This window comes from Microtus pennsylvanicus, chromosome 13 (assembly GCF_037038515.1).
Source record: "Microtus pennsylvanicus isolate mMicPen1 chromosome 13, mMicPen1.hap1, whole genome shotgun sequence".
NCBI classification, from domain to species: Eukaryota; Metazoa; Chordata; class Mammalia; order Rodentia; family Cricetidae; genus Microtus; species Microtus pennsylvanicus.
In genome coordinates this window covers 32,834,155-32,847,118 of record NC_134591.1, presented here as the reverse complement: position 1 = coordinate 32,847,118, position 12,964 = coordinate 32,834,155, and the positions used below count along the sequence as shown (strand labels likewise).

Sequence of the window (12,964 nt, the reverse complement as noted above, 5' to 3'; positions counted from 1 at the left end):
CAGACTGATAGGCCTGGAACAGCCTAAGGACACACAATCCATCATGGATCTGGACTAAGAACAGGATTTTTCATGGAACTGTCGGTGTGAAAAGTAATGGGAGCTTGGGAACCCCATCCCTTGTCTGGGTCTCTTCCAAGTATCCAGCTTTGACTGTTTGTTGTCTTCCTCAGGGGACCATGGTCCTCACCAATTTGACTGCACTGCACAGGGATCCCAAAGAATGGGCCACCCCAGACACCTTCAATCCAGAGCATTTTCTGGAGAATGGACAGTTTAAGAAGAGAGAATCCTTTCTGCCTTTCTCAATGGGTGAGTGGTAATGGGGAGGAAACAGGTCAAAATCCTGCCTCACCCCTTCCCTCCTCTTCTCCCTAGAGAACTCTACTCCCATTTGAATATCTCCATACAGCCACACTCAGTGCAGCTGTAAGGAGCTGTTGCTTGCAGGCCAGTGTTCTCAGACAGAACACAGCTGCAGGCCACTCCTGTCACTCAAACTCACCCTTGCCTCTGACTGAAATTTTCGCTTCCCTTGTTTGGTTTTCACAGCACTAGAGATCCAAACCCTGCCTTCTCTTCAAAAAGAAAACTGAATACATGATGTCTTTTCAAAGTGTAATGTCCATATTACTTTTAAGTGATAGGCTCTCAAAGGTTAATATATCAGACTCGTAATGAGATGGGGAGGAGGCATGGAGGGTGGCTACCTACTCACTACAATGAAAATAGAAACAATAATTTTAACTGTCATTTACATAACTGGATTAGGTTCTACTCAAAAGAAGAACACCTTAAACAAGTAAATCTTTAGTCTTTTAAGATATTAAGCATTCTTAAAAATTCTAGTTTGATGTATTTCTGTTGTTCCACATGATCAGGGAAACGATGTAGTGATGATCCTCTCCTGTGTTTTACCCAGCCAATTGTGAATGAATATTGTAGCCTTACAGTTGTTGAATCCATAACAAAATGCCCTAGTATATTACAGTTATTGGTTTCTATGCATTGTACATGCGCTTTCAAATAATTCTGCAGTTCCTTAGTTCGATAAATATGTACCAAGCAGGAATCAGCGAGCCCTGCAGAGAAAAGGACACAGATGTAGACAAATGTGCTGCAGCTAGAGCTCGGTGTCCACCGGGTTTCCTCACTCTGAAGCTTGTGTTTCCTACCGTGTCTGCAGGAGGTGACAAAAGCCACACAGAAGTCGCACTACGGAAATGTGGACTTCACGGATGGTGTCCAGCTCGTTCTCTTTCCCTTTACCCATGCTTCGGGGTCAGCTTTGCTGATCCTTCACATTTTACTGTAGTAGGAAAGCTGACAAAACTGCGGACCGACAAAACAGCAGACATCTCTCCCGTCTTCCTGATCACCAAACATTGCAAAGCTCTGATTTATGACTCAGAATCTCAACTATGTGTTTATATACAGCAATTATTCTTAGTTATTAAATCAGATCCTGAAAGCCTGGAAGAGACTCTTTATACAGTCCACATAAGTGCGTTATGTGCCGATTCCTAGAGCTGCGGTGAAAAGCCTGTTGGTCGATCTCCACGGCTTTCATAGGGAGATGATGCTTTAGGCAAAATGAAGGCTGCATATAGGCATTCTCTTCATATTGCAAAATCTTTCCCCATAGGTGATTTATGTCTCATTCAGTTTAAAATGTTGGTGGCACATGCCTTTAATCCCAGCACTTGGGAGGCAGAGGCAGGAAGATCTCTGTGAGGTGGAGGCCATCCTGGTCTAAAAGAGCTAGTTCTAAAACAGGCTACAAAGCTACAGAGAAACCTTGTCTCCAAAAACAAAAACCGAAACAACAACAAAAAATGTTCTCCTATCCACACTAGTTCTGAAATGAAAAGAGAAACACACAGAGACTCATTGGTACTCTGGTACTAAGAATTGTATTACTTAATTAGAGGGTTCATTAGCACATAAATTATCTCAGAAAATCACCAAAGTAGCATAGTTGTTAGTAATCCAATAGGAAAAGGCCTTTCCACTTTAGGATTCCCTGAGTTCATCGCCTATCCTATGTATTAGTGAGAATCTTGCTGTAAAACATCCAAAACTATATTATTTACAAGAAACATATTATCCTCACAAGTTTCCAGGTCAGATCACTGGCTTAGCAAATCTGGTTTGTTCTGCCATACACCTTAACCTGGGCTTTCATAAGGTGTTGCTTAAGATCCCAAGAAACAGAATTGAAGCACATGAAACTGGTAAAACGTGCTGGGACTGTCACCTCAGGACTCTAGTGAACTCTAAAGCCACCAGGCAAGTCCCAGTCACAGTAGTGGTAAAAGACCTGCAGTCTTTGGAATAGCTGTGGAGTCCCAGTAAAAATAGCAAGGATCCAAAGGAAGAGGAAACCCAAATGTTTTGCTTTCAATGTTTCTGATAGAAGTGAATGAAATTCAGTTACCTGGAGATGCCATGAGGACCGAAAGAGGCAGATCTGAAACACCCTCAAAGTTGACAAAACAACACTCTGGATTGTCTACCACAATCCTATCTTTGGCATGTAACTGCTTTCCTTCAGCATCTCTAGAAATCAAAGACAACACCCCTGTAGATATTAGCTTTTCTTCTTTTGGAAAACATAACCAACTGTATAATTATTTTTGTTATCACAGAAGATAGAAAATTAATTCATACATTCCCATGGTCTCCTGATTTATGCTCTCCTCTTTTAAAGTCAACAAATTAATAATCTTCTAATCATTAATATAATTAATTTCAATTTATATAATTATATTGATATAAGTAATATTAATGTAGTATTTACAAGTTTATAATATTAAAATAGTAATTTCCAAGGGGTGTCATAGAACATAAGGCAGGGTAAATGACGTCCACTTTTGATACTCTAGGTCAACCCTCTTATTTCACTTCATAGGTCATATTTCTGTTTGGCTTTTTCTTTTTTATTTGGTGAAATAGAAAGTGTATCAGTAGCCTTTAGCACAGACTGTCCATTTTCCCTCCCTGAAGCAGTATCTGAGATGAACAACTTCTTAAGAGGAAGCTTTGTTTGACTCACAGTTTCAGAGGTCTCAGTCAGTGGTCAATTGACCTGCACCCAAGGTATGACTGAGCATCTTTTGGAAGTACATGTATAAAGAAATTGACTGCCTCATGGTGGCCAAGAAGCAGGGAAAGGAAGCAACCAAATTTCAAATATCCAATCAGGGCATGGCTCAGATAGCCAACCTTAGGCAGACACCTACTTAACTATCCATCATTTCCCAATAGTGTCATGGGTGGCAACCAAGCTTGCTGATGAAGTCCTTGCCAACAAATGAACAATAGCTAAATTCCATACATTCAAGTTACACGGCCTAGGTGAACGCTGTCATACCATTCACATTTTTCACCTGGGTGACTGTCATCTCCAGGTTAAGAGCAGATCTGAGCACAGACAGTGCATCTTTGAAGACATGTTCCCTTTGCTGACACTATGAGAGAAGTGGTAGTGATGGCTTCAGCTTATGCACCCCCTCCCAGGTGGGGGGTGATGACTGTAAAGGAGTAGGTTTTTCCCTACAGATTATTCCAAAATTCCAATATTCCTCAGTCATTGAAATCCCCTGTCTTAGTTTGTTGTCTATTGCAGCAATGAAAATCATAACCAAAAGTAACTTGTGGAGAAAAGGGATTATTTCACTTGGGTTCCTTATCACAGTACACCGCTGAAGGAAAGCAAAATAGGCACTCAAGGCAGAAACCTAGAGGCAGAAACTGAAGCAAGGCCATGTAGGGGTTATGTTTATTGGTGTGCTCCCATGGCTTCCTCAGTGTGCTTTATTATAACACCCATGATGATGTACTCAGGGGTAGAACTTCCCATAGTTAACAGGCCCTTAGTAGAGATAAATAAGAATTGAGAGAGAGCAGTAAAGGGAAAAATGGAAAAAGAATGTTTTTCTTCGGTATCATGAGCTCTGATATCAACATGGAACAACTCTGCCAACAGTGTATTAATATTACTAGTTTTATTTACAAAGTCACAGGTACACGATGACAACATGCCCTTGGCAACTTGGAGAGGAAGAAAAATAGGTAACTAGTGGCTTCCAAGTCCAAAAAACCTAAAAGTCTAGCAATAAAAAAGGACTTAGGAAGCATCCTGTGCCTGAATATCTGAAAGTCTCCTGCAGGGATGGAGAGAGCTGGACTGTGAAGGTCATGAGCAGACACAACAACACAGTCACAGGGGCTCAGGAAGAGTCAGGCTTACCAAGAGCCAAAGGCCGACCAACTGGATGCTATCATCCCTGCTCAGGACAGATCTTTCTTCTCACTTCAATGACCCTCATGACAGGCATCTCTGAAATGACCTCACAACAAACTTGGATTTTCTAGGCATCTCTCAATCAAGATGGTCACTGGCTTTACTACTGTACTGTTGTTGTGAAGGCACACCATGATCAAGGCAACACTTATTTACTTATTTATTATTCATTTTACATTCCAACCACAGTTCTCCCTCCCACCCCCGTTCCCACTTCCCTACCCCCATCAACACTCCCCCAACTGCCCACTCCTCATCCACTCCTCCTTAAGGGCAAGGCTCCCATGGACAGACAATAAAGCCTGGCACATTAAGTTAAGGCAGGACCAAACTCCTTCCCACTACATCAAGGCGGAGCAAGACATCCCACCATAGCAAATGGGCTACAAGGGGCTGACTTCTGTACCAGGAATAGAACCTGCTCTGCCTGCCAGGATCCCCTCAAATAGACCAAGCTACAAAACTGTGTGCCACATGCAGAGGAACTTGTTTGGTCCCATGGATGCTCCACAGCTATTGGTGTAGAGTTCATGATTTTCCATGAGCTAATCTACAGAACAAGGCAGTTCTTACAAAAGAAAGCAGTAGATTACAGAATCAGTCCATGTTCAGCATGGCAAAAAGCACACAGAAATGGCCTTGCTGGAGTGCCTGAATGCTTTACATCCTGATCCACAGGGAGACAGAGAAAGAGAGAGAGACAGAGACAGAGAGGTTGGACTGATAAAGTTTTTGAAACTTCTAGGCCCATCCCAGTGACACACCTCCTCCATCAAGACCACACCTCCTAATTCTTCCCAAAAGACTTTCATTCCCTGGTGACTAAGCATTCAAATGCATGGGTCTATCGAGGACATTATCAATCCAGCCATCACAGTAATCAAGATTATCCATCACATAAGCCAAGCTTTAAATCACATGCTCAATGCTGAACAACTAATTCACAACTGCCAAGCCTTACAGATGGAAGAAAGAGACTGTTTCACAAAGCTGCCACATGAGGAAGGCTTAGCTTCTTGACAAAGAGTGCTTTAGTCACGGTCACATAGGAGAGCGCAGACAGGTTAGGTTAGTAAACCAGAGTCCAAAGTTTGCATGTCACGATATGTGGATTCTTACAGGAGAGTCTTGAGGATTTATGAGCTGTTATCCATAATATTCATGGTAGGCAACAGGAGGAGCATGTGGAGGACATAGATAATTGAAACATGTTGGCCAAAAAAAAAAAACAGATGTTGCATAAGATACAGACATCATCATAACACATTTATGCTTTCTAGGCAACTTTTGAGGTCTGCTTTTGTTTGATTTTTTCAACACCCGGTATTAAGCAAGTAACAAAGTAGAAACAGATGACCATCAGAAATTAATCAATTATTAATATCAGTAAAAGCAATGCAGTTTCTTATACATTATCCTGCAGAGAGTGTCATATGTTATCATTCCTGTGACGATGTCCTTGTTGGAAACCCCATGAGGTCAGGACAATGGAAAATGTGTCCAAATAATAATAATAGTTTTGTCTGAATGCTAGTCTAAGAATTTTTTTTGGTATGAGTGGTTTGTCCTGGATCATCAGAGATCATCCACAGAGATTACACATGTGAAGATATTCAAGAGAGATACAGATTGTAGATAAGTAGACAAAAATGTATGTATCTGTACACACACTGCGATATATATATATATATATATATATATATATATATATATATATATATATATATATATATATATATATCATGTGACATATGTGTGATGTGAGGTGACCTAAAGCAATGGTTACAGAATTATTAGAATGCCGCCTACTCAGGACTTACCATCTACAAATTATTCAATGCAAGGGACCAGGACACCCGAGAAAATAACAATATCCTGGGCTGGGGAAAGTGTGGGGCATTGTTGGGCCAAGGTCAGGAAATGCCACTTTGAATGGGGCTCTAGTGGGCAAATCAGGAAGATGTTCGACATAATCAGATGGACACAAAACTCATGGTCAGCTCAGTATTTGCAGTAGGAGGCTGGGGACACCAGTCCCTAGGTGCACCAAAGTCATATGACTTCTTCTGTTTTTGTCTCACAGGAAAGAGAGCCTGCCTGGGAGAACAATTGGCCAGGTCTGAGCTCTTTTGCAAAACTTTACCTTCAAGTCCCCAGTCAATGAGAAGCTGAGCCTAAAGTTCAGAATGGGCCTCACCCTTTCCCCAGTCAGCCACCGCCTCTGTGCTGTCCCCCGACTGTGATGCTAGGGAAGGAAAATGTAAAGAAAAGAAGAAGGGGTGAAATGCACCTCAATCTTACTCCACACACAGGAGGAGAAATGCTGAAGGCAACTGAGAAAAGATGGGAGGAGTTGGAGTAAGGAAACTAAATCAATTTCCTAGACTGCTTGACCCACAAATTGATGTTGGTCATGGAACTTATGAGTTCAGAAAGGTTTCTGAAGGAATAATGACTATTTCTATTATATGTAAAATGAAATAATTTATTACATGCTATTTAAATCATAATTCACATCATACGGGAGTGCCTTCAAGATTTTTCCTTCTTCCTGTTGTAGACATGTATGTGCTTCTGGACTGTTGAAATGGGTCATTTGAAATTAGTAACAAGAGAGCATAAGAGTTAGAACTGGGCTTCTGGGGGAGCCACAGAAATAGGACTTGAAGACTATCCTGTTTAGAAGGTCTATAGCCACCTTATCTTTCTCTGCCTCTAAGTGCTCCTGGAAATCGGGTGGAAAAGGATGGCTCAATAGACACACAAACAAGGTAAGCAAGGTAGAGGCAATTTCTATGACATATATTATTGATGAATCTTGACATCTGACCCAACACCAGGTAATACATAGTTACCAAAAAGCAAACCCTAGAAGCAAGTTTGGATGGAAAATTGTAAATATTTTTTATCTTCAGATAGATAAGGAAATCTGAGACCCTTGGGATTGTTGGGAGTTATTTGTCTGTTCCTTGATGCTGTTGATCTAGGTGAAGAAAGTATCACTTTCATCATAAAGGGAATAAGAATTAGTTTATTCTGGATCCATTTTGAGTGATCATGGCCCAGGAACACAGGTTATCACAAATTCTATGTTCCAACACAGAAGTAGTTTCATTAACTTTTACAGTTTTATAAAACAAAAATGTCAAAAGAGGTCTAAAATATTATGTAGTACATCACAGAAGTGATTACAGCAAGATGGGGAGGTTTCTCTGATTACCATCAATGCTAACTGATGACATTCTTCACTTTTAAGTTGGTTGGAAGCCAGTGGGTCTGGAAAGTCCATAAATAATAAACATTATCCATTCATTTCAGGAAGTGAACAATACGCAGAGCTTAGCAAGGAATGGCTGGATGTTGTTGGAGCTTAAAGCTTGTTCAAGATAAAGTAATTAGTCTTGGACCTGTAACATTCCAACATCTCTCAAAATACTGAACTTGGAATCGATCAGTCTCTGCAGACACAGCTTATTGTAGGAGGTTTTGTTCACAGTGTAAATACTATGAAGTTAAATGACAGGCCAGTGGGGTTCTCACCATCATATTGGTGGAGTCTGTCTTGATATGGTGTCCAGATGAGGAAGTTATAACTCTCCCTTGGTCTCATTTGTCCAGTAGATTTGGGGCTTGCTTTTCTGATATGATTTCACCATGCCCACGTACCCCGACACTACTAATTCAGCCCAATAAGTTAACAGGGTGACATCCTTTCTACAAGCAGTAAATTACTCATCATTCTGTCCTGTGAGGGTAGTGACAGACACATGGTGCTGTTCATGTGTCCACCCAAGTCCACAGCCATCCTCCATCCTCAAAATAGAATGAAAACTTGCTTGTGAAATGAAGTCTTTCTAGGCAACAAAACCATTGTTTTTTTACAAGGTATGAAGTATGAGATCAGAACACAACCTAATCAAAACACACTAAATATGATAAATATAAAAATATTGGGGCCTCTGCCTGACTCCAGAAAGCAGTGAAACTCAAGATGAAGTATCATGTCATGGAATTAATCAGAACCTTTGGGAAGGCATTCACTGTGACTCATGATGAAAATTTCCACCCATAAAATATTACTCCTTTTTTCTAAATCCATTGGCTGTTATAAAGAATAAATCTCTTTCCCATTCAACAATTACACAAACATTTTGTGAACACAATATATAACCATCATTCTTCATTTATTTTTGGACAATGGTGGACCTCTCTGCTCTTCTCTTCCACCTGATCTCTAGTGTACAAAGTTGTCTCAAAAGTAAATCTTCTCACCACCACCCTCCTACAAGGTGCCATAGACCAACCATGCTACAGTGAACATTTAAATAAGGCAAGGCCTTGAAAGTCTTAAAATACAGAAGTCAGTATATGTGCCTAAACATGGATGGATGGGTTGCTTGTACTAGGCAGAGGTCTAGTATATCACAGGTTTGAGGCAAAGCTGAATTGGTAACTCTGTAACAAAGAAGCTGAAAGGTCTTTTTCTGGGAGCCAACCTTTGTCTCCTTGAGTTCATTCATGCCTGAAGGGTCAACCTATGAACTGTGCACCAAAATAGAAATTCTCATGATGTTGAATTCCCCTCTGTCTGCTGTGATTACCACTGATTATCCAACAACAATCTTATCATGGTATGCTCAAAGAATCTCACACCTTTTGTCAAACAATCAAAACCAGTGCAGTACCTTCTGGAAACAGTATTGTAGCCACTACTCCCAGACTTTCACAGGCTTCTTCCACCATGCAGCTTTAATTCTCTATGTGCTCCTAATCTTGGCATCCAGGAGATGTGGCAAAGCACATGTACAGCTATCACCTGGTGGAGAAGCTCCATGCACCTACTCTATACCTACCCTACTCTACACATGATTTGGAAGATTTAAATTTCCCTTCTGACATTTATAGGGATTATTTAAAACATAACCCACAAGGGATACAGGATCTTCCCAGCCTCATGTCATCATTAGAAGCTGACTGACTTCCATATTACAAGAAGGTCAATATTTACTCCAGAGGTGTTTTTTTTTTTTTTTTTGATGGTTGGTCTTGAACAGATAGGCTAAAATTATTCACACAAAATTTAGAAAGGTTTGTCTGGTTAGAGGATATTAACGTCTTTGTCACTACTGAGGGAGGTCAAGAAATAAGAAAGAATTCAGGGAATAAGAGGGATTAGACCAAAAGCCTTCTTTCCATTTTTCATGAGGGTAGGATGGATGATGAAAAATCTTCAAAGGTTGCTCTGGAGTGGAAGACATTGTGTTATTAAGCTTGTGGATGACCACTTATGCTCCAAGTCAGGTTTGCCCACCCTACCTATAAAAACCAATAAAGAGTATTAAATGAAATGCACAAAAGATAAAAAGGGTATATATTCTTTTTTTTTTAATTTATTTATTTATTAAGGATTTCTGCCTCCTCCCCGCAACCGCCTCCCATTTCCCTCCCCCTCCCCCGATCAAGTCACCCTCCCTCATCTGCTCTAAGAGCAATCAGGGTTCCCTGACCTGTGGGAAGCCCAAGGACCGCCCACCTCTATCCAGGTCTCCTAAGGTGAGCATCCAAACTGCCTAGGCTCCCCCAAAGCCAGTACGTGCAGTAGGATCAAAAACCCACTGCGATTGTTCTTGAGTTCTCAGTATTCCTCATTGTCCTCTATGTTCAGCTAGTCCGGATTTATCCCATGCTTTTTCAGACCCAGGCCAGCTGGCTTTGGTGAGTTCCCGATAGAACATCCCCATTGTGTCAGTGTGTGGGTGCACCCCTCGCGGTCCTGAGTTCCTTGCTCGTGCTCCGTCTCCTTCTGCTCCTGATTTGGACTTTGAGATTTCTGTCCCGTGCACCTCTGTCTCTGTCTCCTTTCATCGCCTATCATACAACAAAAGTATATGCTCAACTATGTTCATGGCAGCATTGTTTGTAATAGCCAGAACCTGGAAACAACCTAGATGCCCTTCAACTGAAGAATGGATGAAGAAAGTATGGAATATATACATATTAGAGTATTACTCAGCAGTAAAAAACAAGGACTTCTTGAATTTTGCATACAAATGGATGGAAATAGAAAACACTGTCCTGAGTGAGGTAAGCCAGACCCAAAAAGAGGAACATGGATGTACTCACTCATATTTGGTTTCTAGCCATGAATAAAGGACATTGGGCTTATAATGCATGTTCCTAGAGAAGCTAAGTAAGAAGGTGAACCCAAAGACAAACACATAGGCATCCTCATGAATATTAACCTTCATCAGGCGATGAAAAAAGGGTATATATTCAATGTGACCATATTGGAAAGAGGGACAAAGAGATCCAGAAAAATCCCTGAGTCATCCTCAGAGACCGGTAGAGAGATTAATGTTTAGCTAGAGAGCCAAGTATGTGCAAATGCAAGCAATCCAAATCAAAGGGTGGTGAAACCCTCTATCTTCATTTTTGCCAGGTCTATTATAGAAGGAGATTTGGAAAATGTTCCAATATATTTTCCTTTAGTCACAAAGTCAGGAAGGAAAACACCCCTAGACTCTTTCATCTTGACCCAAACCTTAAAATAGAAATGCATGCTGTTTTTCTGCACTGAAATCTAGTCTAATCTCAGACTTGGGGATAAAAAGTGTCCTGTAATAAAAAATACCAGGGAAGACATTCACTCATTAAGGTTTCAGATTGTGTGCCTCCACTTGCAGATAGTCTGACTGTGGGTTTAGACTTTCAAAAGTCGGTCCTCAGACCCACACTAGTCAGAGATGATCTTGGGTTAGATCTGGATAAAAGCAACTACTTCTATCATTTTGTTCCTCCTTGATTGTGAGTGTCAACTGTTACATACTCTTGACCTTACAATGTTTAAAGCCCAATAATCACACAGATTTGACAAGTTGGACATCATTAGAGCAGTACTTTGTTCATCCTTTGCTGTCCTACATCTTCTCAGGAAAAAAAATGTAATGTCTTTGTCTTCATTTTCTTCACAAAATATAGTATAATATCTTTATTAAACCTTGGCCAAGCCTGTTTAGTAGTGAGCACTTCTTGTCTTCTACTTAAAACTTAATCTGATGTTAGGAACAAAGATGATCATTTGATCTCTTCACCATTCTTCCCAGCATACCCACATTGAATGAATCTCCTTTTTCTGCATGTCTGCTTAATTGTCCTATTTAAGACAGGTGACCAAAGCTAGAGTCTTAACGTCACCAGAGCCTGGGCCTCCAATGCTCACAAATCCAGTAACAGCTCATCACCAGCAAAGGTTGCTTTTGTTTTAGAGATGGCAGACTTTCTGACTTGGGCAAGATGGAGTCTCAGTGCCGCTGTCATTTGTATTTCCTATGGTTAAACATGTTGAAACTTTTTCAATATATTTATTAATCATTTGTATTTCTTTTTTAGAGACACATCTGCTCAGTTTATTGGGTTATTTTTTGGTTTATTAATACTTTATATAGTCTGTTAATTAACCCACTGTTAAATGAATAGCAGACAAAGGTTTTTTCCTGCACTGTCCCTTCATAGGTTACTTATCTCTTTGTTGCACATTCCACGAATATGTCTTCCAGGAATAAATATATTCAAAAGAGACACTTATGCCTCTGCCATTGAATATCGAAGTATTGAAACCATGAACCCCAAGACATTAGAATTAGCCAAAGAATGGCCTACTAGAAAAGACAAATCTGAAAACTTAAGAGTCTGTCCAGGGGAGAAATTTAGCTTCCAGAAAATGATCTCATCTCCTGGAGAAAGATTTACTACTTGTCAGTTGAACTTACTGAGGAACTTCAACCTGAGACAATGATGGGTGAAGCCATATCTTGGCTAGACACTTAGCTAGCCACATCTCTTGCCTTGTATTTAAACATTAGCTTCTGTTTAGTACCTCAATAATGGATGAAGAGTGGGAGTTACAAAGATCTCTCTGTCTCTCTTTCATTTGTGACCAAATTAAATAAATCTATTTTCTGCTTTTTACTGTTTTCTGATTGCTTTTTTACTCTTTATTTGCTTTTGATTTTAATTTTTACAGACATAATTTCTCTGGTTGACAGCCCTGACTGTCCTAGAACTCGCTTTTAAGACCAAGTTGGCCTCGAACACACAGAGATCCACCTACCTCTGCCTCCCACGTGCTAGGACTAAAAGCATGAGCCACCACTCCCACCTTGCTTTCTACTGTCAATTGCTTTGTTTAACTGACTTATCCAGGACATGAAGCCAGCCCTAGCATGTTGGTGCCTATGTCATCATTTGTCTGTAGCAGTGTGGATTTAGTTCTGTGTCCTCTATTCTGTTCTATGTTCTACATGAAGATTTTGGGGCAATACCATGTTTATTTTGCTGCTATGACTCAGTAGTATAATTGTACTATGATACCTTTATCAAGTGCTCTTATATTCAACATTGGTTTGATTTACTGGAGCTTTTTTGCTTCCACAGAATTTTGTAATTTTTCCCCATATATCCATATGGGTATTGGAATTTTCAAGGAGATCACACAGATAATTTTGATAATATACCCAATTTCAAAACACTTATTTTTCTAGATCATGAACTGTCTTTCCACTGCGTAGTAACCTCTTTAATTTCTTTCTTCTTGGCTTTGCAACTTTTTCCCTCCTTTCCGTGACTGTGTTATTCTGAGGGGCACGTCTGATTGCTTCT

At 40.3% G+C, this 12,964-nt stretch overlaps 1 protein-coding gene across 1 annotated transcript in view; it reads left to right on the top strand.

Annotated features, from left to right (window-relative positions):
* The window catches only part of LOC142833842 (cytochrome P450 2J3-like), a 32,496-nt gene extending 25,836 nt beyond the window's left edge, over positions 1-6,660 (top strand). The window contains 3 exon segments of the mRNA XM_075945682.1: positions 174-312; positions 6,390-6,434; positions 6,437-6,660. Of these exon segments, the coding sequence (XP_075801797.1) occupies positions 174-312; positions 6,390-6,434; positions 6,437-6,549 (297 nt within the window). The 3' untranslated portion in view covers positions 6,550-6,660.
* The last annotated feature ends 6,304 nt before the right edge of the window (positions 6,661-12,964 follow it).